General features: G+C 48.7%; 2 protein-coding genes and 1 long non-coding RNA gene across 13 annotated transcripts in view; 1 reads left to right on the forward strand and 2 right to left on the reverse strand.

The window, feature by feature from the left end:
• Window positions 1–4,619: 4,619 nt before the first annotated feature.
• HAUS5 (HAUS augmin like complex subunit 5) lies at window positions 4,620–15,367 on the reverse strand. 2 transcript variants are annotated; one of them, XM_072780645.1, is made up of 19 exons: window positions 15,212–15,367; window positions 14,435–14,497; window positions 14,312–14,344; window positions 14,150–14,174; window positions 13,426–13,531; window positions 13,189–13,348; window positions 12,001–12,070; window positions 11,829–11,911; window positions 11,247–11,304; window positions 10,975–11,099; window positions 10,707–10,770; window positions 10,465–10,595; window positions 10,053–10,215; window positions 9,743–9,823; window positions 9,497–9,642; window positions 9,128–9,239; window positions 8,911–9,043; window positions 6,135–6,267; window positions 4,620–5,991 (listed from the first exon to the last, which is right to left on the reverse strand). In XM_072780645.1, exons 1-19 carry the CDS (start codon window positions 15,307–15,309, stop codon window positions 5,874–5,876), a joined length of 1,902 nt encoding a protein of 633 aa, XP_072636746.1. In that variant the 5' UTR covers window positions 15,310–15,367; the 3' UTR covers window positions 4,620–5,873. The 2 variants fall into 2 exon arrangements, with proteins under 2 accessions (XP_072636746.1, XP_072636737.1); XM_072780636.1 differs by having other exon boundaries at window positions 9,743–9,841.
• LOC140606805 (uncharacterized) overlaps window positions 8,588–27,614 on the forward strand; it is a 90,403-nt gene continuing 71,376 nt past the window's right edge. For 2 of the 10 annotated variants that reach the window (XR_012009049.1, XM_072780746.1), the window contains exons 1-2: window positions 15,368–15,629; window positions 15,745–15,881. Coding sequence is in view for 2 of the 10 variants with exons in the window: in XM_072780746.1 (XP_072636847.1) it covers window positions 15,769–15,881 (113 nt within the window). In the remaining 8 variants the exon portion in view is untranslated. Of the gene's footprint in view, window positions 9,056–13,492; window positions 13,631–14,350; window positions 14,519–15,367; window positions 15,630–15,744; window positions 15,882–17,737; window positions 17,900–18,789; window positions 18,977–19,949; window positions 20,138–27,614 lie in introns of those variants that run through there. The other 8 variants (XR_012009053.1, XR_012009054.1, XR_012009050.1 and 5 more) reach the window with 7 other exon arrangements.
• On the reverse strand, window positions 18,705–27,380 carry LOC140606839 (uncharacterized). Its single transcript, XR_012009067.1, has 6 exons — window positions 27,281–27,380; window positions 26,123–26,233; window positions 23,311–25,929; window positions 22,986–23,225; window positions 19,360–19,466; window positions 18,705–18,841 (listed from the first exon to the last, which is right to left on the reverse strand). It is a non-coding gene; the product is annotated as an uncharacterized lncRNA (long non-coding RNA).

Raw genomic sequence — 27,614 nt, forward strand, 5'->3', positions numbered from 1 at the left:
TATAAACCAATCAGAGTGGCGGAAAAAAGGAACCAATGAAGAACCTGGATCTAAGTAAGTGCAGCCAAGCGAGGCGACCACGCCCTCATTGGAGGAACAAGGGCTAATGAGAGCGCTGTGAAGTCGCTGGCCCCATCCCTAAAGAGGAAAGTGGACCTTTGAGAGCTCAGAAAAGTTCGCAGGCTCCGCCTGTGCCACCGAAGCTCCTTCCGGAAGCTTTAACACAGGGAAGTCCGCAGCAGCCCGGGGCTGGGCGGGGCTAGGCGGGGCTGGAGGCGGCTGGTTGCCGAGCGCCTCCCCTCTCGGGTAGACGGGCTCGCACACCGCCGGGGACTCCCCGAGAGACGAGGGTCCTGGTGTGGGGAGGGGCTCAGAGGGGCGCCTGACCCGGGCTTTCTGCAGAGGGTGACCTCTGAAGACTTGCTGGACGGAAATGGAGAGAGAGTTGTGGGGGGCGGGGGGAGGAACAGTTCCTGCAGAGGCCGAGACCGCAGTTAACATGTCAGCTCAGAAGGTCACGTGGGTAGGTCTGGTCTCCGTGGCCTTTGGGACGCCGCGCGTCCCTCTTCGTCGTCTTCAATGTGTTGTGTTATGAATATTTAAAATACACAACACTAGAGAATATAACGAACCTCCACCTCTCAGCAATTACTCATATTCTACCCTTTTTGCTTCACGTATTCTCCTCATTGATATTATGATTTTGCTGGAGTATATTAAATTCCAGACATCGGTCAGTTCACCCATAAATGCTTCACGGTGTCTCGCTAACAGATAAGGACTATTTATTTATTTTAGATAAGGACTATTTAAAAGAAAAAAGCATTTCACACCTAGGAAAATTAAATAATATATATATTATTAGATGATATATGTATATATATATCATCTAACACCCAGACTGTTCAATTTTCCCTGCCGCAGAATGTCTTTGTGTAAAATCAGGCTACAAATAAGGTATACACGTAGCATTTGGTAGGTTGGTGGAATTTGTGTGTGTGTGTGTGTGTGTGTGTGAAAACTTACTTTTTACTGGCTGTCTTGGTTTCTTGAAGTTCCAAGTCTAAATCAACACTAATGAATCCTTTGTGAAAATACTGTCTTTGGGGATCCCTGGGTGGCTCAGCGGTTTGGCGCCTGCCTTTGGCCCAGGGCGCGATCCTGGAGACCCGGGATCGAATCCCACGTCGGGCTCCCGGGGCATGGAGCCTGCTTCTCCCTCTGCCTGTGTCTCTGCCTCTCTCTCTCTCTCTCTCTGTGTGTGACTATCATAAATAAATAAAAAAGTAAAAAAAAAAAAAACTGCTACGCACACACAAAACCAAATGGTCAACAAAACATTCTCCTTTCCTTCTGAAGGTTTCACAATGCATTGTTATCATTAACTAGTCTTTTACTATTAAACTTAAATGGCCAATTGACAGTTCTGAGACCGTTCTTCCACCACTGATTAAGACTAGGGTGGCAGGTATTGGGGATAATATTCATTTAGCCTTCTGAGCTTTCTGGGCAGACTTGTGACTTTGCCAGTTCCAGCTGCCTTCTTGTCCACTGCTTTGATGACACCCAGAGCAACTGTCTCATGTCACAAATAGCAAAACGGCCCAAAGGAGGACAGAGAAGCTCTCAACACACATAGGTTTGCCAGGAACCATGTCAACAATGGCAGCATCCCCAGGGTTCAAGAACTTGGGACCATCTTCCAGCTTTTTTCCAGAATGACAATCTATCGTCTCCTTCAGCTCAGCAAACTTGCAATGTGAGCTGTGTGGCAATCTAGCGCAGGTGCCTATCCAGCACTGATTTGGCCTGGATGGCTCAGGATAATCACCTGAGCCGTGAAGCCAGCTGCTTCCATTGGTGGGTCATTTTTGCTGTCACCAGCCACATCACCATGACGAACATCTTTGACAGATACGTTCTTGACATTGAAGCCCACATTGTCCCCAGGAAGAGCCTCACTCAAAGCTTCATGGTGCGTTCCGACAGACTTTACTTCAGTTGTAACAGTGATTGGAGCAAAGGTGACCACCATGCCCAGCTTAAGAACACCAGTCTTCACTCGGCCCACTGGGACAGTACCAATACCACCAATTTTGTAGATGTCCTGGAGAGGCAGGCGCAAGGGCTCATCAGTTGGATGAGTTGGTGGCAGACTGAAACCCAGAGCTTCAAGCAGTGTGGTCCCATGGTCATTCCCATCTTTATGGGTGACTTTCCATCCCTTGAACCAAGGCATGTTAGCACTTGGCTCCAGCATGTTGCCACCATTCCAAACAGAAATTGGCACACACGCTGTATCAGGGTTGTAGGCAATTTTTTTAATGTAGGTGCTGACTTCCTTAATGATTTTCTCATATCTCTTCTGGCTGTGGGGTGGTTCAGTGGAATCCATTTGGTTAACACCAACAATTAGTTGTTTTACACCCAGTGGGTAAGCCAGAAGGGCATGCTAACAAGTCTGCCCATTCTTGGAGATACCTGCTTCAGATTCACCGACACCAGCAGCAACAATCAGGACAGCACAGTCAGCCTGGGATGTGCCTGTAATCATGTTTTTTTTAAAAAATTTATTTATTCATGGAGAGAGAGAGAGGCAGGCAGAAAGACAGGCAGAGGGAGGAGCAGGCTCCAAGTAGGGAGCCCGGTGCGGGACTCGACCCTGTGTTTCCAGGATCACGCCCTGGACCGAAGGCAGCGCTAAACCGCTGAGCCACCGGGGCTGCCCTGTAATCATGTGTTTTATAGTCTCTGTGTCCTGGGGCATCAATGATGGTCACATAATACTTGCTGGTCTCGAATTTCCACAGGGAGAGATCAGTGCTGATACTACGTTCATGTTCAGCTTTAATTTTTCCAAGACCCAGGCATACTTGAAGGAGCCTTTTCCCATCTCAGCAGCCTCCTTCTCAAATTTTTCGAGTGCTTTTGTCGATCCCACATTTGTAGATCAGATGGCCAGTAGTGGTAGACTTGCCCGAATCTACGTGTCCAATGATGACGTTGATGTCTTTTCCTTTCCCATTTTGGTTTAGGTTTAGCAGTGGTTTTCACGACACCTGTGTTCTGGTGGCAAACCCATTGTGAAAAAGACCTGGAACAATTCTTACCTGAATCAATTGTGCCACCAGCTTGGTAGTTAGGTTCATTCCCCCCCCCCCCCGATTTTTAGGGATTTCTTCTCATTTTTTTAATTATGAAAAATTATATGTTTCCACGGTGCAAAGTATGAAACAGTAGATGGCTGGCTTCCATCCCTGTCCCTTTTACCTTATTCTCTTCTGAACGATCTCAAAGCTGCAGTCATTTTCCTTAATACTTCAAAAACATCCTCCAAGAATATTCTCCCACTAAAAACAATGCCATTATCTCATCAGAGACATTTAACAAAGGCACAGTAATGTTCTCTAACATACGAGCTTCCCATTTCCAATTTTCAAATTTCCTGTTGTCCCCAGATGACTGGGATTTGTAGGAATGACATTATGTAACTTGCCATGGTTCACTTGGCAAAGCATCAGCAGAGCTCTTCTGAAAGGAAATTCCACGGTTCCTTCAAGACCTACCTTGCATTTGGTTGTCACTACTCTTTTTAACAGTCCCCAATCTAGTCCCATTGACCTTCTGAATACAGTCTAGTTGTTTGTACAAGATCTTCCAACTTGTATTTCACCCAGTATACCTTTGGGGTAGGTTCCTATAAGCAGGGTTGTTTAGGCAAAGAGTAAATGCATATGGAGTGTGCTGGAAATCATCCCCTAGTTGTTTCACATTGCATGTCCACTGCTGTTATCGAGTGTTGTTTTCCCATGGCCTTGTGAACGGTGAGCTTCCAAAATTTTAGGTTTCCTTTTTTTGCAGTTGATGGGTGGAAGATGTACCAAAGTAGGGTTTTGTTTTGTTTTCCAAAGTAGGGTTTTAATTTACTTTTCTATTATAATTGAATTGGAGCCTATTTTCTGAGAATTGTCCATTTATTTTGCCAACTTTTCCATGGACTTAAGAATTTTTTTCTACTTTGACATACACATACGTGTGCACACAAATCCACTTATAAATTGAAAAATTTCCTCAATTTATCTTTTTACTTTTTTTTTTACACCACGAAAGTTTTTTTTAAAAAAATTATTTATTCAGAGAGCATATGAATGGGGAAAGGGGCAGAGGGAGAGGGAGAAAGAGAATCCCAAGTAGACTCTCTGCTGAGCCCCAACTTGGGGCTGAATCCCATGTCATGAGATCATGACCCAAGTGGAAACCGAGGTTAGCTGCTTAACTTGACTAAGCCACCCAGGCACCCTGCAAATGTTTGTTTTTATGTTTTCATCAGTATTTCTCTTTACTGCATCTAGACTTTGAATCATATTTAGGAAGGTTTGTCCAACTTCTAGTTTATAGTGAACTTCACCTTCAGGGAACTCACATTCTGTTTGGAGGACAACAAAGGATTAATAAAGTAGATCACAAAGTATGTTAGAAGATGTATCAGGGAGGAAAATTGAACAGGGAGGGGGGACAAGGACCCCCATGTTCAGTCTTGGCTAGGAGCTAAGATGAAGAGAGGAGGGGAACACTAAGGTGGCACATAGGAAAGGAAATGTGGTAAAGACACAAAGATGTCAAATCTCCCTCATTTGTAAATTTATTGCAACCCCAGTAAAACTCTCATCCATGTTTGTATTTTTTCTGGAACCATGCAAGTTTAGTATAAAGTTCATTTCATCTGGGAGAAAAAATTAGCAAGAAGAGACAGGGAAACCTTGAAAAATTAGAGTAAGAAGCAACCAGCCATTTCAGGTAATAAAACACGACAAAACCTTTATAATTAACACTGTGGAGATGGCACACAAGAGTCAGACAGACAATAGGCTTGGAGAGAATCCAGATATAGCCTAATTGTGGAAATTTAGCATATGAAGAGGTGGCATCTTAAATCACCTGAAGTTTTACTTTATATATAGGTGGGTAAAGTTTTACTTTATAAGTTGAAGAATAATAATTCATGGTAAAATGCACAGACCTAAAGAGTATAGCTAGATGAGTTCTGACACCCACCTCTACTACCTTCAACAAATAATCCATTTCCAACTCTAGAAAGTTCCCTTGCCTCCTCCCTTGGTTGATCCCTACTATCTACCTCTCTTTCAGAGGGAACCACTGCTCTGAGAATTTTAAATGCTAATGGGCTATATGTAAAATAAGACACAAAATTGGATCCATTTGGATAAATTCCAAATGACTTCAGAGATTTAAATGTAAAAAAAAAGGAACTACGTAAAAACTAGAAGACAAATCCTCAATGCCCCCATGTCCTTGATCTTTACACCAGCACTTTGAGCTCAGGGTGGTTGCCTGCGCTCTTGCCTCCTTCCCACCCCAGCCCCCGACAAGCCCTCCTCACATACCCATGTGCTTCCCTCTCGTTACCTTTACAGAGTGTGTGCAGCCCTCTCCCTAAGGTCACACCTCGTATAGCCTGCTTTTTCTCCAGAGCTGTTATCTTCCAACACACTATTTTGCTCACTTAACTTGAGAGGTCTACTTTCCTGTCCTAGAATCACCTCTGAAGGATGGAACTTGCGTCCATTTTGTTCAGTGTCAGATCCTCAGTGTTTAGAGCACAAGCTCAATGACTTTTTGCTGAAGGTCGAAGTGATGTGGGCAGTTTCAGGGGGACCTAGGGCGGGTCCAGACTACCCCATCTCTTGGCTCTGATGAATAAAGGACAGGTGCAAGGCAGTTGAGAGGAACACAATAGGCTGTGAGCATATGAGGGAGACAACGAGCTGACACATCCTGGTGAGGCTCTCTCTCTTCCAAAGGTCTTCTGGAGGGGTGAATATGAAGCTCTGGACTTCTGTTGAGGCCCCTTTTCATCTGCACAGCTGTTGCAGGGCGCCTTGGGCCTGGGCCCAGCGCAGTCGCCACTGGGGCAGGGACAGACCCTGGCAGAGCTCCCCAGACAGGGCGGCCTGGCCTGGCTGCTCCCACCTGGGGGAAGCGGACAGCATCACCGGAAGGCCTGGGCCTCCACACACGCAGCCTCCCCCAACGCCATGGCCTGCCTGTCACCGCCCAGGTTCTGCCCATGCCATCCGGCTCAGCACCCTCCCCCGCCCTCGTCACCCTCTTACCAGTCCTCCACAACCCCCTGTAGCTTGGGAATTCGCTCCAGTGCTTGTTTCAGCAGGTTTTCCAGCTGCTTCAGAGCCTGCCCCAGATTGTCTTTCTGCTCCTTTTCCCAGGATGCCCGGATCTGCAGCAGCTCTGCAGGTGAGAAAGCAGGGAGGCAGCTCGTTGAGTCCTGACTCCCAGGCGCCTCACAGCCAATGGGTCACCAAGGCTCCGTCACTTAGTTGTGACCTCAGCACCTCTCTCAAACCTCTCCCTCCTCCTAGGTCCTCATCTCAGGGGCAAGCCCACCATCCCCTAGGCCTCATCCTGGATACCCTCCTCCCTCCTTGACAGACCATCAATCTCCTTGGCCCATCCCTCACCTTCTCCCCCCACCTTCCACCTGGCCCCTAGCCTCCCTCCCAGGCTCCAGGCCTCAACCTCCTATTCTGGTCCATTCTCTACATGGCAGCCAGTGATCTTCCTTTTTTTTTTTTTAAATTAACAATTCTTTTTTTTTTTAATTTTTTTTTTTTTTAAATTTATTTATGATAGTCACAGAGAGAGGGAGAGAAAGAGAGACAGGCAGAGGGAGAAGCAGGCTCCATGCACCGGGAGCCCGATGTGGGATTCGATCCCGGGTCTCCAGGATCACGCCCTGGGCCAAAGGCAGGCGCCAAACCGCTGCGCCACCCAGGGATCCCGCCAGTGATCTTCCTAAAGCATAAACCTGATTCTTTCCCTCTCCTGCATGGAACCCTCCAAAGCTCCCCAGTCCCCCCCAGATGGAGTCTGAGCCCCTTAGCCTAGTACTTGAAGGTATGCGCTATGTGGCCTCTGCTACTACTAAAACCTCGCCTATCCCTCTGGGCCTACTCAAGACACCAGCTTTCCTGGAAGCCCCTCCCACTGTTCCCTACCCCAAGGCTTCCTCTTCAGACTGCTACAGTCCTCCGCTCCAGCAGGGTTTCCTCCTGGAGATGTGACTGGGTCTAGTCCCTCTCCACAGGTCCCAAACAGGCCTATCTCAGACCAAGTACAGATAGATGAGCAATACAGCCACAGCCCCTGGCCTGAATCCTGGCTCCATTCCTTCCTGGTCTTCTGGCCTCAGGCATGACCTTTCTCAGGCACTTCTGCGGTCAAGTGTAACCGAGCCACAGGCTAGTGGGGCAGGGGGGCAGACTAGGGCGTGCTCGACCTACAAGGCTTGTTGATAGGTCGAAGGAGGAGGTGGTGGTGGTTAGGGTGCTGGGAGGAATTACGGATGACTCCTGGATTGCTGGTCTCAGTAAGGACAGGGGGGAGGTCATTTACTGAGGGAATGAAAACAGGGAGAAGAAAAGCAAGACTGCTTTTCAGAACAGATGGAACTACGTTCTGTTAAAGACATACTATAATCTGAGATGCTCATGTGGTGGGATGATGCTGGGCCACATCTTGGGCTGTTCCCACACCCAGGTCCCTGCTCACTGGAGAGGGGAAGGCAGGGAACCCAAAACTCAAAGGCCCGAAAATGGTTTCCTCCTGCTTTGCTGATGGCACCCCAAGTTATTCCTCATCAATACACCTCTTCTACCTATTTATCCTTTGATTCTGTGCTCCTTACATCTACCGCTGGGATCCCTGGGGATGGGAAGCTCTGGCCTCTCTCCCCTTTGAGTTCTCAGGGCCAGTAGTTGGCAGGGACCTAGCAAGTACTTCCTGAGGGAATCTAGCAATGAACATCTTTTCTAAGTTTCAGTTTCTTCATCTGTAAATTTGGTCTTAATAATTCCTACTCTCGGGGGCGCCTGGGCGGTTCAGTCTGTTAAGTACCTGACTCTTGCTTTTGGCTCAGGTCATGATCTCAGGGTTGTGAGGATAAGCCCCATGTTGGCCTCTGTGCTAGGCATGGAACCCGCTTAAGGTTCTCTCTCTCTCTCTGCCCCTTCCCCCTCCTCTCTCTCAAAAAAAAACAAAAAACAAAAAAACACCCTACCCTCATCATAAGGACTAAAAGAGACTGTACACGTGGAGACAAAATGATTGCAACCACACCAGAGACACATGGCAATTAAAGTATTATGCCATGTGTTGTTCAGTGCCCTGACTGGGTAACTGGACTGAGTCTTCCCAGCAACTCTGTAAGGTACTATGATTATGCTTAGTCCACTGAGGAGAAAACTGAGGCATTGGGAGATTGCACAGCAGGGAAGAAGTAGTGCTGAGAGGAGTTTAAGTCCACAGCCTACTTTTTAAGTACTCAATCGTATTGGATGCTCATACGTGAGTACTTGGCAATTTGATGGGCAGTGTCACCTGGTTAGGAGTACAGAGATATGTCAGACTGCCTGGATTTATTTTTTATTTTTTTAATTAATTAATTAATTTATTTATGATAGTCACACACACAGAGAGAGAGAGGCAGAGACACAGGCAGAAGGAGAAGCAGGCTCCATGCACCGGGAGCCCGATGTGGGATTCGATCCCGGGTCTCCAGGATTGCGCCCTGGGCCAAAGGCAGGCGCCAAACCACTGCGCCACCCAGGGATCCCCACTGCCTGGATTTAAATACTAGCTCTGCTCCCTAGGCAGCCACCAAGGCCTCCTGTCTTAGTTCCTACCTCTGTAAAAGGGGCAAATGGCAGCGCTAAACCCATAGGGCTGCCGTGTAAATGAAACCAGTGAACATGCTTAAAGCACTCGGTGCATAGTAGGCATTATGTCAGCAAGGGGTGTTTGTGGTTTCTTCTGGAGGGTGATGGTCCTGGGAATGGGCAGGGATGCCGGTTGTGAGGGCAGGGCAGGCCTTACCCTGGGTGGATGGTCCTGGTGGCAGGCTGGTTTTTACTCGGAGCAGATCCCAGCACCGGAAACTCTGCTGGTCCTGGAGGAACAGAAGGTCCTGGCGAAGAGAGGCGGCCTTTGGGAGGAGCAGTTCCGGAGCCTGGAAGGGAGGGTAAGGGGGAAGGACAGTCACTTTGGGCAGCAGAAGGGGTGGAAAGACAGATCCTAGGGGACAGGCACTCACCTTCCCTGAAGGCAGCCCCAGCGTGTGGCTCAGCACTATGAGGCTGGAGCCCCTCGGGGACGCAGGATGCAGCTGGTGGATGGATGGCAGGACCATGGGCAGGGGCTGCAATCTGGGGGAAAGTCCAGGTTGGGTGGGGTACTTAGAGGGAGGCCTGGGTACCAGAGGTTCTGGGGGCTGAGAGGTGGGCTCAGGAGGCCCCAGGAACGTGGAGGTGGGTCTGGGGATGAGGATTCCAGAGTGGGAATGAGGTCTTGGGTGAGGTCTGGCTGCTTGGGAACACTGGAGGCCTGGGATTATTTTTTGGGAGTGGAATCAGGAAGCAATGGTCAGCCATGGAGGGGCTATAGGGGGTGGCTCCAGTCTTACCCTTCAGGACTATGCCGAAGCAGGGTGCCCAACAGAAGGTGGGGCAGATGCCGGGCTTCCTCCTCCAGACAGCGCAGCAGCTCCTGGCTCTGTGGTGCCACCGCCTCAGATGTGGGGAGCACTTTTCGCTGCACCAGAGCTAGCACCTGTGGGGAAAGAACGGGAAGGGAGGGGCAGCCTGGAGCCACCCAGCCCCATCTCCAGGGCCCCAGGCCTCCCCAGCCCTCACCCCAAGCCCCACCTCACCTCCGCAGGGCTCCGGCACAGGCGGGTCTTGCTGGCTGAGTTGCTCTTGATGAGCAGGCGGATGTGTTCCTGTGTCTCCTCCTGGGCAACCACGAGCCACTGAGATGGGCGGCTTTTACTTCCCACCTCCCACCCTCCAGCCCTGTCCTCCCCTTTGCACAGGTCCTGCTTCTCCTTGGGAGGCTCATCCTGGACCTCTTGCCACCACCAGAGGTCCAGTTTGGGGTCCTAACGCTCCCCGCCTCTCTCTGGCCCTCCATCAGGCACTGCCACTACCCCCCGCCCCGCCCCCCCCAGGTCCACCTCTCACCACCAGCTGGCGCCAGTGCAGGATCCGTTGCTGTTTGGCCTGTAACTCCTGTAGCAGAAGCTGCCGCCGCCCAGCCACCTCCTCCAGCTCCTGGTTCTGGGCACGCAGGGCCTTGAGCTCTGCCCGCAGGCCACAGCCCCAGAGCCCCAGCAGCAGCGCCTGCCTGGGGTAGAGCAGAAAAGAGCAAGGGAGAGTAAGATGACTAAGACTCAAAAAAAAAAAAAAAAAAAGATGACTAAGACTCATAGTGGAGGAGGGAGATCAGATCTGTAAGGACACACAAGGAGCCACGAACAAATGAGGGGAACAGGGAGGCAGAGGTGCAAGCCACAGGGGCAGGAAAAAAGTCCAGTATTCTGAGACCTCTGGGAAAGAGATGGCCTAGAGGCCTCTGCTGAGGGACCCCCCTCACCTCTCGCTGGATCCCAGGGTACATCTGTTCACCTCCTCCATCAGGCCTTGGAGGCGCCGAGTCAGGATCTGATGCTCCTTCAGAAAGGGGCCCCGCTGGGCAACCAGCGTACCCACGGCCCGCCAGCTATCCTGAGGCAGGGGTACAAAGTCAGGGTGGACATGATCCAAGGGGGTGAGGGGATCAAGTGGGCTTTGGGATGGGAAGGGGATGGAGTCCTGGGAAGGATGTCTGGGGGTCACCTGGATGAGATGCACCATGGAAGGCAGTGCCTGGCTGGAGTCTGACTGGTCTGGTGCCTGGGACCTGTGGGTAGGGTAAAACTGCTGAGGGAGGAGCCCTCTCCCCTTGCCTGGGCTCCAGGGGTGACCAAAGTCAGCCCACTTACCAGATCAGTCACTGGGTTTCAGCTCCACCCCCATCACCAGGTGACTGTGCCTGGTCCCGAGTCTGTCCCCGCTTACCCATCCACCCATCCTGCCCTGCGCTGCGGAGCACTCCATTGCACACCTGGCTATCTCCGTTTCTTGGAGCCCATCCGAACTGCACAGGGACCGAATCTCTGCCTCCCGCTCTGCAGCCAGGTGCTCCAAGGAGGCCAGGACGTGGCCCGGAGGGTGGTTTGTCAGCAGTGTCTGGTGGGGGGGAAGGGTGAAGTAGGGCCAGATGGGGGCAGGGCTATGAGCTGGGATCCATGGTAATGAGGTGGGGACCAAGAGTTAAGTCCTGGCACCCTGAGGTTTGCTCACAGGGCAGAAGGTGTGGCCCCCCCAACCCCTCACCTCTACTGAGCTTAGCCACTGCTGGTAGGAAGCTCCAAACTGGTCATCTCGAGGGGTTCTGTGGAGTTGGGGAAGGACAGAGAATATTACAAGATACATCAACTCTCCTTCTACGAATCACCAGTACCCTGTAAGGTGGGGGGTATCACTGTCCTCATTTCAAGGATGAGGAAACCAAGTCCACCTAGGCCTGCTAGACTTGAGCTCCCCGCTTATACCAACTAGCTGCCCTTAGGGCCTTTCACATGTGCTATCTGTCTAGAATACGGTCTTATCCTTTTACTCTGGCTAGGCCTCCTCACCAGAGAACTGGTCCTTCCTGATTCCCTGGCTGAGGAAGGTGTCTCCTCTGGGTACCTGGAGTCTCTCAGGCTTCCACACTCTTAACAGCCCTAACCACCCAGGTTGCCACTGTCTGTGATGGATTTGTCTCTTTTTTGTCCCAGCCTGGAAGCCCTGTAAGGGCAAAGCCTGGGGCTGAAACAGTCCAGAGGCTTAGTGTCTGAGGAATTAACAGACAAGTCACTCCTCCCTCAAAGCCCAGGTTCTTGGCAGGGTCTGTGGGGCTTAGATGACACTCACGGGATGCTGCCTCCCTTGGCCTGAGGAGTTAGGAGTTTCTGTAAGAACTGGGTCCGGAGGGTGCAGGCTGTTCGGACATCACCCTGGGAAGAAGGTGGGGAATGAGGGAAACCCAGGGGTCCACCTAACCTGACTCCCCACTCCTCCTGTCCCCATGGCACAGGACTCTTACCAGGACCACAGGTTCCAGGCCCAGGGATGCTGATGTCAAGGGTCCAAAGGTTATGTCTACTTTGGCCTTCCTGGAGAGACGAGTAGCGTTGGGGTGGGGTCCCTAAGAGAAGGGAGCTAGAGCAGATGTCTGGGTCTCCTCCTGCTACAAGGCTAGTTACTGAGCCTGGATCTCGGGGGTCACTTCTAAAATCAGGCTACTGACGTCTCCTGGCTGTATTAGTGTCCTCACTGGCCTCTGCTCTTGCCCTATGCAGTCTGTTTTCCATCTAGTAGTTCATAATCCTACTAGAACCTCAGACAGATCATGTCACTTCTCTGCCCCAAACCCTCGAAAAGAATGTGATGTTTTCCCACCACACTCAGAATAGTAACAATGGGTATTAGAAAACTCTTCTAAGTGCTCTGTATGACTTAACTCACCTAATTCCCACACATACCCTATAAAATAGATTTAATATTATCCCCATTCCATAGAACTTACAAACTGAAGAACAGAGAAGTTAAGTAGTCTGCCCCAGGTCATGGAGGTGTAAGTGGCCAAGCTAAGACATGAACCCAGCCTCAGAGTAAAATCCCAATGCCTATATGGCACTCTGTCCACCTCTTCCACCCCCCACCCCCCATCCCCCCAATGCTCTCCCTTTTGCCTGTGTAACTGAAGCTGAACTGGCCTCTGGGCTGTTCTTCCCAGATGCTAAGCTCAGCACCTTTCTTCTTGCTGTCCTTCTCCTTGAGATTCCTCCCCCAATTCAAATGTTACCTCCTCAGAGAGGCCTTCTCTGACCATCCTCCCCAGAGTAGCATCTCCTTCTCCCTTATTATCATATCACCTTTTTTTTTTTAATCATAGAATTTATCTTTCCCTGCAATTATAGCACCTGCTCCCTAGTTTACCATCTGGTTCCTCTGCATTATAGTGTAAGCTCCATAAGGGTGGGGACTTGTCCCTTATTTAATGTTCTTTCCCCAGAACATTCCCTAGATATACAGTTGGCACCATTCTAGGCCCTGGAAAAATAAGTGGCTGAGATAAGAAAACTTCCTGACCTCACAGACTTCAAATCCTACGGAGTAGAGCTCAGAATTCTAGAACCCAAGAAGGGGTCAGGGTAGAGCACTGGATCTCTAAGGAAAATGTCTGTCTGCCTGCCTGGTGAAGGCTGGTCCCTGGGCACCTGAGGCCCACCTCTCTATGTCCTGCAGACGCCTCAGCTGATTCTGTAGCCGCTGCATGGGATCTTGGAGCCCCTGCTGCTGTCTTCGCATGGCCCCAGCTTGGGCCCGGAGGAGGAGAGCACGACGCTGGGTGTCTTGAATGCTCTGCAGGGTCTGCTCCATGGCCATGTCTATAGGAGAAACACGTGGCCATCAGCAGTTCCCCTACACCCACTCCATTGCTCATCTTCCCAGCCCCATAGGTCACCCTGAGCCTCGGTCTCTTGCTCCACTAGCTCCAGGCTCTGGTCTAACTCCTGGATCTCTGCCCGCAGGCGAGCAACAGTGGCTTCCAGCTCCAGCTTCCGACGGGCCTGGGGGGAACAAGTAGAGGTAGTTAGATGCATGGGCTGGTTGGGGCTTGACCCAGCCTGACTGCTCTCTGTGGAGGACCGGTCTCCTTGCCTGCACAGGTAGGTGGCAGAGGGTTTATCACAAGTAATTTCTATGCCTGATTCTCTAGGCCTAGAGAAACACTAGGGTACCATCTGGCCGCCTCCTTCCTCCTGGGCTTGCCTCACCTATCCTCCTGTTTCCTGTCTCTGCACTGATGACAGTACATCTCTGCCCCAGTTCTTACCTCCCCACTGAGCCCCACATCTAGGGGTCCCAAGGTCTTCTGGAAGCCTTCCCCTAGATGTTACTGGGGCCCCTTGCACACAATAGGTCCTACACTGGCCTCAGTATATCTCCCAAACCAGTCCCTTCTCCCAGCTCACCTCATCAGCTTTGATGCTTCATATTCATATCCCTTCAACGCCCAGCTCATGCCTGTCTCCCCCAGACTATAAGCCCTCTGAGTGTGGGGATCAGGGCTGTCTTGTGACCCAGTATTCCCAGCATCACATAGCACAAGGCTGGGCCTAGAGCAGAAATCTACAAGTCCTCTTTTTGGATGAAAGAAAATCTTATAACACATGCATGCTTCTCACCTCTGGACTGTCCTGGTGGCCATACCTAGGAAATGAGACCAGAGTTAGGGGATGACAGAGACTTTGGGCGGGGGGAGACACAGGAGGTATGAGGCTATGGGTGAAAACACAGTTGGATGGGACTAGGGAAAAGAGGAAGGAATAGCTTTTAGAACCAGTTACCACAGTAGGTTTCCCCGGATCTTCTTGACACTCCTACAGCAGAGAGGCGGAAGAAGAGGTGTTACTGTGGGGCTTGCCTGTGTCCCCTCCCCTCTCACAGCCTCCCTCATGCTGCCGGCTCACCTCTGGCTGTGCACATGCCGCAAGACGTAGGCCCAGATGTCGGCCCCCTGGCCCAGACACAGTCTGTGGGGACAGTGTGTAAAGGTATGCCTCGGGCATCACACAGGGTACATCATCCTTATCCTAGGGTGGTGGTGGTGGGGAAAGTCTGTACTAGGGAATTCTCCCTTCTGCAGGGAGAGAGGGCCCATACTTTTTGGAGTGAGACATTCCCTCCTGGGGAGTTCTCCGTCGCTGAGTTGTGGGCTTTTCACTGGGTGGGGTGATTCCTTTCTCCTGGGAGAAGGCCCATCTCTAGCCACTTCCAGAGGAGGGGTGGGGGGTACTGCAGGGGGTGCTCTCATTACCCGATGTGGGGCATCACTCCTATAGATTCAGTCTCCAATGGGGTGGTCCTTGTTGATTCGAGCCCCACTACCGGTTGGGGTGGGTGGGGGGTGGTAGGAGGTTGCAGGGACAGTCTTACTCCAAAGATCTTACTTCCACACAAGAAGGGGGCTTCAGGAACTCTGGAGGATCCTCACTGGCGCCTCGGCCCTCACTCCGGGTGGGAGTGTGGGGGTCCCCGTCAGGGGGTCGTCCCTCAATCCAGGCTCCCCTTCCTGGATATACTACTGGGTGTGTGTGTGTGTGTGTGTGTGTGTGTGTGTGTGTGTGTGTGTGAGGGGCGCCCTTAAGGGCCATCCTCACCCGGGCAGAGGAAGGGAGGGGCGGGGTTCCCACGGCCGGAGACCATCTCCGGGGCGGGGAGTCCTCCTCACTCGGGGCGTCCCTCACCTGCGCAGCGTCGACTCCGGGGCGCGGGCTGCGACGGGCGCCCCCATCTCCTCCGTCGCCCAGCAGCCCAGCTCCCGCGCTTCCCGCATCAACTCCATGCCAGCGCCGCAGCGGCGGCCTCCCGCGCCCGCTTCAAGTGCGGCGCCCGCCTCTGACGTCACGAGCGCGCCGGAAGTGACGCTGCCGCCGGCCGGGCGGGGGTCTCCCGGCTCCTCCGCGGCGCGGAGCGGTTGCCTGTCCCTCGCTCGTCCCGTTTGGGTCGCTTTGAGTGAAGATGAAGCGGGTGTGGAGAAGCGGCAAGGCCCGTTCTCTTTCCTCGTCCTCCCGCTCACCACCAAGTGGCCCCTAAGAGGCAGAAGCTCCCAGATGCCTCCCATGATGTGCGTGACAAAATGGGGCTTTCATCCTGCGAGGCCGGGTACGGAGATGCAAACTTACTGCCCTTTGATGTCAGCAACAGGGTGGTTCAGGTCTGAGTGAGGGTTGGGGCCGACAGCATGAGCCTAATAGCGCCCCGCCATGCGTTCTTCCAGGTGTTCCTTCGTCTTTCCCATTCCATGGCATTCGTGAGCCGACCCTGCCCCGCGGACACCGCGGTGGATGACAGCCCCAGCGTCCCTGCTGCGGAGCTCGGGTCCCCTGGGGGACGTAGACGCTTCACCATCACCAGGTAGGGGCGGTAGAAAGTAGACAGCAGGAGCGGGTCGGTTTGGGACAGGGAATGTGCGAGGTCCGTGAGCTGCCCCAGAAAGCCCTGGGTCCTGGGGCTAGAGATCCAGAGAGCCCACTCCGCCTCGGACAAGGGCCCCGAGAAGTGGCAACATTCAGTGACCTATCACTGAACATCCTTGCCGAGGTCATCGCTCTGTCCTGTGTCCAGTTCAAAGCCTGACTCTAAGAAGTCATTCAATAAACAAATGAGGGGAGAGGTGCTGGGGTAAAAATAAACGGGTCTGAGGAGGAGGGTGGAGCAGGATGAGGGAGGGTCGCCGAGGGCAGTGGTGGACCATGTAGGGCTGTGGAGCAGAGAGGTGAGGAGTGAGTGAGTGGGTCAGGAGATTGATTGGCAGTAGAGGTCCAGGGCGAGGTCCAGGGCTCTGGGATTAGGTGAAGCAGACCTTGAAATGCGCATGTGAGAGAAGGGACAGCTTTGGGGGAGATGCTGATAACAATGTGGGACCCTGTGGGTGTGAGGAGTTAAGGGACATCCAAGAGGTGGCTGGCCCAGGGCAAAGGGACCATCGGGTCACCATTAGGATAGCAAATCTGGGGGAGACGCTGTCAAGCTTCAAATATTTCATAAGGGCTGAGAAGCAGAAGAGGGTGCCAGGGACTGATGTAATCCAGGTGGGTTTCCTGGAAGAAAGATTGGCAGCTGCTACTCCACAATACCTAATGCTCAAAAGGTGCCATTTTGCTCAAACATTGTCAATCTTCTGCTTTTTCTGGGGTGTTTTGCTATTAAAAAACAAGTTGATTAGATAGCATGTCTGTCATTGGTCTGTGAGCCTTTCAAGGGGTTTTATTTTTATTTATTTTTCTTAAAGATTCTTTTTTTTTATTCATGAGAGACACACAGAGAGAGAGAGAGAGAGAGAAAGAGGCAGAGACACAGGTAGAGGGAGAAGCAGGCTCCATGCAGGCAGCCTAAACCTCAGCTAAACTGCTGAGCCACCTGGGCTGCCCTCAGGGGGTTTTAAAATGTACTGGCTGAGGATCCCTGGGTGGCTCTGGTTTAGTGCCTGCCTTTGGCCCAGGGTGTGATCCTGGAGTTCCGTGATTGTGTCCCGTGTCGGGCTCCCTGCATGGAGCCTGCTTCTCCCTCTGCCTGTGTCTCTGCCTCTCTGCCTCTCTCTCTCTCTCTCTCTCTCTCTCTCTGTCTCTCATGAATGAATAAATAAGTAAAATCTTTTTTAAAAAATAAAATGTACTGGCTGTTTAAGAGAATGAAAAGAAAATCACAGACTGACAAATATTTTCAAAACACACACTTGATGATGGACTTGTATCTAAAATATACAAAGAACTGTTAAAACTCAACCATAAGAAAACAATTTACTTAAAAATAGACAAAAGTTATAAACAGATATCTCACCGAAGAAGATGTACAGATGGCAAATAAGAATGAAAATTTGCTAAACATCATGTCAGTAGGGAATTGCAGATTAAAACAACAATGGGATACCTCCATATACCTATTAGAATGTCTAAAAACCCCCAAAATGATACCAAATGCTGTTGAAGATGTGGAACAACAGGAACTCATTCATTGCTGGTGGGAATGCAAAACGATACAGCTGCTTTGGAAGACAATCTGAAAAGGCAATCTGAAAGACTGTGATCACAAATATATGGCATTCTAGAAAAGGCAAAACTATAGGGACCAGTAAAAAGATCATTGATTTCCAGGGGATCATGACGTGGGGGGGGGGGGGTAGGGATGAAAGGGTGAGGCTCAGCAGTTCTAGGAGCATGAGACTATTTTGTATGATACTGTAATGGTGGATACATCATATATTTTTAAAGGATTTTATTCATGAAAGACACACACAGAGAGGCAGAGACACAGGCAGAAGGAGAAGCAGGCTTCCTGCGGGGAACCCGATGTGGGACTGGATCCGAGGACCCCGGGATCATGACCTGAGCCAAAGGCAGAGGATCAATCACTGAGCCATCCAGACACCCTGGGTACATCACATTATGCATTTATAAAAAGCCATAGAACTGTACAACATAGTGAGCCTTAATGTAAAATATGGATTCTAGTTAGTAATAATGTTTCACTATTGGTTATCAATTGTAACTAAGGTACCATACCTGCAAGATGGTGATAGTAGGGGAAAATGTGTGTGGAGGGAGAGGAACTATATGGGAGCTTTCTTTACTTTTTTGTGTAGCTTTCTGTAAGCTTAAGATTGTTCATGAAAAATAAAGTCTATTAAAAGTAGTTGGTTATTTTTGGAATCAAAAGTTGGAATATGGGATCCCTGGGTGGCGCAGCGGTTTGGCGCCTGCCTTTGGCCCAGGGCGCGATCCTGGAGATCCGGGATCGAATCCCACGTCGGGCTCCCGGTGCATGGAGCTTGCTTCTCCCTCTGCCTATGTCTCTGCCTTTCTCTCTCTCACTGTGTGCCTATCATGAATAAATAAAAATTAAAAAAAAAAAACAAAAAAAAAGCAAAACAAAAGTTGGAATATTATGGAAAGTTGGAATATGACTTAATGAAACATCTATAACCATTATCTAATGATAACTAATCAGATGCACCTTGACTGAAGCTATAACATAAGGATTCTGTGTGTTTTGAAAGGAAGGCTAAAGCCAAATAAGAGATAGCGACTACCAGCCTCCCTCCAACTCTAAAAAAAAAGCCACCCAGAGGTTATTAGACACATGGATTCAAGGTGCCTCTGTTCTCAAGGGAGAGCAGAGTTGCTCATGCTGTCATCTCCCCAGGGGTCACTGACGATCTCACCAGTTCCCTCCAGTCTCTGTGCCGTGGCTTTGTAATGTGTCAGCTTGACCAGGCTGAAGGAACTGTATCTTAGAATTACCTTCTTGGTGTGCCTTCAATTAGGATGGACCAATGGAGATTCTTGGGCAAGATGTGGAGGGCAGAAGTGAAGCACCTGCCATTTTGGAGATCACACAGGTTGTCACTGGCTGGCTGCTGGCTCACGTGTATGCATAGGGCAGCAGCCAGGCCAGCAATTGTTTCACCGTTTCCTGGATATTCCTCCCAGATTCTCCAACTCCTGGGCCAGGTGTGTGTTCAGCTCAATGATGAAGGATGCCAGTTTCTCCTGTGGGTGCTCATACCACCAAGGGCAGAGGCCTGCTTGTACCAGCCTATTCTAGCTTCTCCCCCACTTTATATCTGTCTTCCCTTCCTAACTGGCTCTGTGTACTTTGAGTGCCAGCATCAGACACTTACGACCACAACATTAGGGACTGCTTCACAATTCCAATTGTGTAAGGTTAAATCCCAATTCATCTGTCTGTCCGTCTATCTATCTATCTATCTATCTATCTATCTATCTATCTATCTATCTATCATCTATGTGTCTCCCCTAGTGGTTCAACCTCTCAGATGGAACTCTGATGCACTCTATGCAGGGACTTTTGGTGTCTGTGGAGTTATTGTTACCTCAAGCTGTTCATGGAGGAAGTTGCAGTGGCTTTCCTCTTCCTCCTACATAAGATGTTTTCTTTTCCATTTCCCGAAAGGCTGATGCAAAAAGGTGAAGTTGGCATCTTGCTCAGAGGAAGAAGAAATATAAGTCATATTTGTGCCCTGCTGTGTTCAGTCTGTTCAATACACAAATGATAAAATGATTACAATCCCCAAACTGAGACAGTTAACCTGTGTTCTGCTCCTGGTCCCTGTTTGACAAGCTTCAAGCTTTCACATTAATGCCTGTAATTCGATGCTTACAAGGTGTTCAGGACCAGCATCCTCTAGGGGTTTGTTAGAAATGCAGAATCCCTTGCTCCTCCCCTGCTGGACTTACAGGATCAAAACATGCATTTTGACCAAATCTGGCAGCGATTTGTATGCATATTAAAGCTTAAGAAGTGCCATCTACAGGACTACTTTGGAGGGATAAAACCTTTATCAGCATTAATACCCAGAGATGGATTCTTATCGTTGCCTTCTTGGATATACATTTGTGATCAATATTTGGCACATTTAGATCATCCTATCTCTAATTTCCTCATAACAATTGGTCTTTTTAGGACCATGTCAACTGAAACATCAACTGGGCCAGCTGAGATTACCAGAAAGTGAGTCTCAGAAGGTGAAGAGCTGGAAAGATTTGAGAGAAGTCACTAAGGATACTGCACACCCAAGCAACAACTCTGTACCATCGCGTGTGTATATATGTATTGAGTATATTACAAAATACAGGATTGATTTACAGCAACATGAGTTTGGTGGTTTCTTTCAGGGAGGGAGGGAAGAAGGCACAGAGAAGAGGGAGGGGTTTAATTTTGCACCCACAACATTTTCTTTCTAAAAAGAAGAGATCTGGTGCAAGTATAGGAAAATGTTTACATTTGTGTAATGTAGATGGCACAGGGGGTCTGTTAGACTTGTTTCTGCTTATTCTGTAGACTTATCTATATCTAAATTAAGAAATTAAAAGTTTTTTAAAAGTGTGTGTGTGGGAACATTCTGGGTATTCTGTGGATGGTGGATCAGAGGAGGAGACAGGTGAAGGCAGGGGGTCGGCGCAGGTGATGACAGAGTTGAGGCTTAGCAGGGGCTTGTGGGAAAGATGATCCGGATGAGTGGAGGACACTTATTCCCAGGTTAAGCCCTTTCCAGAGATGAAAGCAGTGTTCTCATTGGGACCTTACCTGTCAAGGCTCCCTTCCTCCCACCTCTGGGATTTTATTCCTGCTGTGCCCTCTATCTCCATCACCCTTCTTCATGATCTTTAATGGCTACCTCCTCCTCATTCTTTAGGTCTTATCTCAGATGTAGCCCCTATGCAAGCCTTCTCTGATCGTACCCCCCACCTCGCCCAGGATTGTTTGTATTATCTTCTCTGGACTTCCTTCCACAGCTAAGCCTCTTTATGATGACAAATTCCCCAAACCCCAAGGTAGTGTTTTTCCTCCCAAACAAGAAATACCTTGGCTCATGTGATTTAATTTTTTTTTAATTTTTATTTATTTATGATACTCACACACAGAGAGAGAGGCAGAGACACAGGCAGAGGGAGAAGCAGGCTCCATACACCGGGAGCCCAACGTGGGACTCGATCCCGGGTCTCCAGGATTGCGCCCTGGGCCAAAGGCAGGCGCCAAACCGCTGCGCCACCCGGGGATCCCCATCATGTGATTTAAAAAGTGTCCTGGTTTATCCTGGTTCAAGTGAGGTATGACCCAGCAGCTCAAATGCTGGAAGGCAATTATGAGCAAAGGCTCTGCAGTCTGACTCATTGAGTTTGTTTTGTTTTAAATTATTTATTTATTTATTTATTTATTTATTTATTTATTTATTTATTTGGGGGAGAGAGAGAGAGAGATAAGCAGGTTCCATGCGGGGAGCCCGACATGGGACTTGATCCTGGGTCCCCAGGATCAGGCCCCGGGCCGAAGGCAGTGCTAAACCACTGAAGCACCTGGGCTGCCTGACTGGGTTTGAATCCTTATTCCATCACTCACAGGCTAAATGATCTAGAGCAAGTCTCTCAATCTCTGCAGCCTCAGTTTCCTCATTTATGAATCAGGAACAATAATAATACCTGTTTTTAGTGTTGTAGGGTTTATTTGCTTATTTTAAAGATTTTACTTATTCATGAGAGACATAGAGAGAGAGGCAGAGACACAGGTAGAAGGAGAAGCAGGCTCCCTGGGCGGAGCCTGATGAGGGACTTGATACCAGGGATCACACCCTGAGCCAAAGGCAGACACTCAACCACTGAGCCACTCAGGTGTCCCTTGTTGTGTTTTTTTTTTTAAGGTTTTATTTATTTATTCATGACAGACAGAGAGAGAGAGGCAGAGACACAGGGAGAGGGAGAAGCAGGCTCCATGCAGGGAGCCCGACGTGGGACTTGATTCCGGGTCCCCAGGATCACACCCTGGGCTGAAGGCGGCGCTAAACCGCTGGGCCACCAGGGTTGCCCTGTTGTGGGGTTTAATGAGATAATATGCATAAGCTCCTTGAACAGTGTCTGTACACAGTTGACTGCTCAGTAACTATCATGGTGCTGACGGTGATGTCATTAGGGACCTGGTTTATGGCTCCTCTTCCTAGCACTTGCTTCTTTTTTGGCTCCTCTCATCCTAGCAGTTCCAGGCTCTTCCACCTGGTTGCAGAATGACTTACCCTGCATCCTTTAAAGTTGGGGTTTTAGAGGATAGCATGGAAGAGGTGGGCTGCTTCCCTTTACCAAAAGCTCCAAGTCTCATTTGCTCAGGCAGGGTCACATGCCCACTCTGAACCGGCCTGTAACCAGGACATGGCTCCCAAACCTTAGAAGGATCACTACACTGTACCTCCCTAGACTTTTTTTCTCTCCTACTTCCCCAGACAAGGGCAGCTCTGTGATTCCAGCTCCTATGGTCAAAATTCTCTTTCTCTTATACCTATATCATGCATCGGCAATTCCTGTTTACCTTTAAAAATCATCAAGCCTTTTCCTTTTCTTCTTTCCCACTCTGGCCTCATATACCATCACCTCCCATCTGGAAAAACACAGCTGTCTCCCTGCTATCACCTGTTCCCCATACTCTGCTCCCTTCCTGAGTCACAGAGAGAGCTGATTAACCTGAGTCAGCACATGTCACTTATCTGTTCAACGTGTTCATGTCACTCAGAATAAAGTGTGCTTGCTTTGATCTTGCCTATGTTACCTCCCTGATTTCATCTCTAACCATTCTCTACTTCTCTTCAGCTATCCTGGCCTCCTTACTATGTCTCAGAAATATCAGATGGGCTCCTCTCTACAGGCCTTTGCACTAGCATTTCCATCTACCTGAGACTGTCACCCCAGATATATCTGGTTTCCTCTCTTAAGTCCTGCAAGCCTTTGCTAAAAAAAGTCATATCCTAATTGGGGCATTATTTGCCTCTCTATTTAAAACTGTGGCCCCTCACCCATCTCCAATACTTCTGATCACCCTTGCGATGCTTTATTTTTTCCCACAGTACTCTTAACATTTTTCTTACTTTATCTTTCACACACCACCAGAATGGCACTGCAGTAGATGCACAATAGAACTTTGCTGAGTTAAAGAATAAATGAAAGAACAACTCACAGTCACATTTGGTGGTGGGCCTGTCTTCCTGTCTGGACTGCAGAAATCCTGAGGACAGGGGAAGGGATCTATGTTGGTCACCGTTGTATCCCCAACATCACCCAGTGCAGAGCCAGGCATGGAGGGGGTTGGAGGTCCTAAAGATAGATAGCCAGCCGTATGTCTGCCAAAAGATTTCTGTGAGCAGTCTTTGTCAGATGGAAGGTGAAGAACGAGTGTTGGATTTCCTCTTCAGGAGAGCTGGAAAGCACGTACAAGAGTTCTTACAGGGAGGAGAGAACCCCCCCCCTGCTTTAGAGAGTGAAAGATATGTGACATTACTCACTGCCACATTGGCCTCCTTTTTGTTCTTTGAATCTCCAAGCTCATTCCGGGCTTTGAGGCTTTGTGATTGCCATTCCCACTCTGGGAACCCTCTTCTCACAGTTCTTGGAGCAGCTCTCCCACCTGTGCTTCCATGTCTCACCTCAAAGAATATCTTAGAAAGGCTTTCTGTGGCAAAGCCAGCTAGGTGTCTATAGGCTGCCCAAATTTTAGACTACGTTTTTCCAGAGGCCTCTGCTACCAGTTGAGGCCACGAGACTAGTTCTGTCCAATGGACTAAGAAGAGATGTATGACACTTAGGGCCAAAGCTTTATTTAAAAAAAATACCCCCCCCCGGCTTACTGAGGTATAATTGAAAAAAATAAGATATTTAAAGTATACAACATGGTTATTTGATACATGTGTGCATTGTGAAATTTTTACCACAAACAAATTAATTAATACATCCGTTACCTCACATAGTCACCTTTTTTTTTTTTTTTTTGGTAAGAATGTGTAAAATCTACTCTCTTAGCAAATTTTAAGTATACAATACAGTATTGTCCACCATAGTCACCATGTTATATATTAGATACTAAGATCTCACTCATCTTATAACTGAGTGTATGTATCCTTTCAATAGCCTACCCTGTTTCCCCTAGTCCCTGGCAACCATCATTTTCCTTTCTGTTTTTGTGAATTTGGCTATTTTAGAGTTCATATATAAGTGATATCACACAGTATTTGTCTTTATCTGACTTATCTCACTAGCATAATGGCCTCAAGTTCTATTTCTATCCATGTTACTTCAAATGGCATGATTTCATATTTCTCATGATTTAATCTTTGTATCTATCTATCCCAGATCCCTCTCTATCCCTTCATCCGTTGATGGGTTGATGGACACCTAGGTTGTTTCTATTATCTTGGGAATTGTGAATAATGCTACAGTAATTATGAGAATATAAATGTCTCTGAAAAACACTGATTTTTTTCCTTTGGATATATCCCCAGAAGCAAGATTGCTTGCTAGATTATGTGGTAGTTCTACTTTTAATTTTCTGAGGAGCCCCTATACTATATTCCACAGTGGCTGTACCAATTTACATTCCCATCCAAAAGTGTATAAGGATTCACTTTTGGGCTGAAGATTTTAAGAAGCAAGTGGGGGTTCTCCAGTCTCTCATCTTCTTCTTAGATTCAAAGGACTCCAAGCATTTTAGGAGATGGTGGAATCACCAAGTGAAAGAAACCTGAATCCCTAACTTAATATGTGGGCAACCGGAAACGTCCACTTTGGGAGGTTCTGTGAATGTGAAATAAACTATTTTGTGAGCTACTGAAATGTTGGGGTTTATTTGTTCCAGCCACTAGCATGACTCTAAACAATATACTTCTAGACCTCATTGCCCACTAGCCCAGTGTACCTCAAACTATTTGTGATTGTGGAGTAGGACTCATTTTCTGATATTTTAATCTGTCATGTTCTAATTCCTTTGGTCTATATCCTGTCCAACAAGACAAGTCTATTGATTATATTCTTGGATGTCATGGCCATGTCAAATTTCTGTGAGTTCTGAAGTGCTTATTGGCAATTTCTGTACTTGTTGCAGACCATTAACAATAGCGGACCAGTAGTGGCACTGCTTTAGCTTATAACCCTGTTTAATTTTCTCCTTATCACTTACCACTCCCTGTAATTAACGTGTTTATTTAGAAGTCTATTTGTTTATGTTCTTCCCAGTAGAGTGTAAGCTTCTTCAGAAAGGAGACTTATCTTGCTCTCAGTTTCCAGCTCCTTGTAAAGTGCCTGGTACATCATATGTGCTCAGAAATTATGTGTTGAATAATGCATAAATGGCAAACTTTGGTGGTAAAGAGGGAGAAGAGGCAACCATACCTGTAATAGAACCTCTCTACAATTGTGACTTGACCTGAATTCTTATCAGTTCATGGACAGCTGCTGACTTTCTGGTAGACCGTAAGTATCCAAGATTAGCTTTGGCCTCTTACAACCCTTCTGCCTAGGTTTCTCTTACTAAAGATCAGACTGCACTGGACTCACTGTCTGGTGATATGTCTGTCTTCACTTGGTTTATAAGTTCTTAGGGGGGTGTGGTTGATTCTGAAATGGTCGCTGCTATATCCCTAGAGTTGGGTAGCACAGCCAAGGCCTTTGGCATGAATAGATTTATGGCATGAATGCATGGTGTGAGCAGGAGGGGAGACTGCCCTGGGGGAATAGTGCTCTACCCTGCCTCCACGGCCTCATCTCTTGGCAGGGTCCCAGGGTTGATCCTGAATTCTGGTCCAGTGGGCTGCCCAACTTGCTCTTTTCTTGCTCCACCAACTACCTCAAGATGCTGCCTAGGCTGTCAAAACTTAGCAGTCCAGACATTTAGGAATAGATGTCCCATTTGGCCAAATGGATACTTAGAGCCAAGGTAAGTAACACTGTTGTATATATTTGGTAGTTTGCTGAAAAGGAGGTTAACGAGCAAGTAAATCCATCATGAGGTAAATCAAGATGGTGAGTATGATGAAGCTTCCCAAAACAATCCCCAAAACTGCAATGTAGTAGGCTTGGTAGGAGGTCTCAGCTGCCAAAGCTCGGTTATTCCACTTGTTGCTGTGCCTTGTCTGATTAGAGGGGAGAGTCAGGACAGAAATAGTTGGGCTTCAATGAGTTGTTGTAATGGGTGAGTTATGGGACTGTAAGGACCCAGGGTGGGAACTTGAATCCACAGGAGGGACAAAATAATTTGAGTCAAGGTCAAGGCCAGGATGAAAAGGGAGTAAAGGAGGAGAGGATTGGCGTGATGCAGATTCCCACCTGGACAGAGAAGATCAAGGCTACAATGCCTATGGGAAAACACAGGAGGAAGGCCCAAATGGACAGGCACATGTGGTCTTTGGGGGGCTTGCCCCGCAAAATTTCAAACGCCTGTGGGCAGGGAGTGGGTCATGGCTCAGTATGGCTTCTGGACTGTGCTGTCCCTTCTGACTCCTTCCTTTTCATGGTAACTTAGCTATATAAATTCTTCCTTGACCTCCTTTAAAACTCATACTGACTTCCTCTCACTCCCACCATGTCCCTTCTAATCTGTCATTTTTCCCTTTAATACCTCCTTCTACCCTGGATCTCTTAGCCTCCTCCACTCCTATGCTCTATAATCCCTTCTTATCCCTAGTAACCCTTTCCCTGTCTCCTGTAACCTCCTCCCTGTCTTCTAGAACTGCCTTGTAGGTCCCTACAGCTTGTCTCACTTGGACCCTAACACTACCCCCACAAAATCCCTTGCTGACTCTGATGACTCTCGCTTGTCCTCCTTGGAACTGCAACTGAGCCGCCATTACATTTTGTTCCTATCCCACCCTCATGGTTCCCCAAATGCAGCCTTTTTGCCCCTATGAAACACCTACTAAGGAGACCCTACTCAACACTTGAACACTCTCACTTTCCATCTACAAAACCTTCCTTGTTCCCTCTTAAAACTCTCACCCTATAAAACTGTGCAAGCAATGCCTCTCTCCTTATCTCATTTGTAATATCCCTCACTTTGTCCCTATGAACCTGTCATGGTCCTGTTATGAGCCTTGTTCACCCATAAACTTCTCCCTTCCCCTTCTCCCCACCCATGACCTCTTTGTTGGCTCCTCTAAGACCTCCCTTAACCAACACTAAATTCTGAGTCCTCTCCATGTCCACTCAAAGCATCTTCTCTGTCCCCTTATAAAGGCCTGCCCTTTCTCCCTCTACCACTTTCTCCCTACCCCTGAAACCAGCGTCCTACCCTCGGAACTCCTCCTTCTTCCACTCAAAGCAGACTCCCCATTCTTCTAAATCCATGTTCCTTCTATATGGTTCTCTTCTTATAATACCTCTCTGCATCCCCCTGAAACCCTTCTTGCTCCCTCATTCTGCCGTTACCCATTCTCTCTTCCTCCCACCCTAACCCCCCGTAAATTCCCTCCCTGCCCCTTCAAACACCCTCATTAAGGCATCTAGGTCTGGGTTCAGGGAGCCGCTCCTTCATTCCAATCTGCCAAGAGTTACCCTGGAGACCACATAGACTCCGCCTCCTATCATGTTTTTCTATTACTATTGGCTGATTGAGGTTGCATGTGATAGGGTGGAGATTCCAATACTCATATTGCTGCTGATTGGTGGGAAGGAGTTCCAACTCTTCCTACTCTCTCAGGTGATTGGTTAATTCTGGGGAGTTTTTATTACACTTTAGTTTCAAAGGTTGGATATATGTTTTGGATACAAGTCCTTTCTTAGATTTGTGATTCCAAATGTTTTTTTCTGGGTCTGCAGCTTA

Source organism: Canis lupus, chromosome 1 (assembly GCF_048164855.1).
Source record: "Canis lupus baileyi chromosome 1, mCanLup2.hap1, whole genome shotgun sequence".
NCBI classification, from domain to species: Eukaryota; Metazoa; Chordata; class Mammalia; order Carnivora; family Canidae; genus Canis; species Canis lupus.

Bases quoted from the DNA above. Each gene is read 5' to 3' on its own strand.
- HAUS5 (XM_072780636.1), bottom strand. From the start codon at position 15,309: ATGGAGTTGATGCGGGAAGCGCGGGAGCTGGGCTGCTGGGCGACGGAG. The intron at 13,532-14,149 runs GTGAGAAGCATG...TGTTCCCCCCAG, and splicing joins GCCACCAGGACAGTCCAGAG to GCCCGTCGGAAGCTGGAGCT. The intron at 13,349-13,425 runs GTGACCTATGGG...TTTCTCCTATAG, and splicing joins GCAAGAGACCGAGGCTCAGG to ACATGGCCATGGAGCAGACC.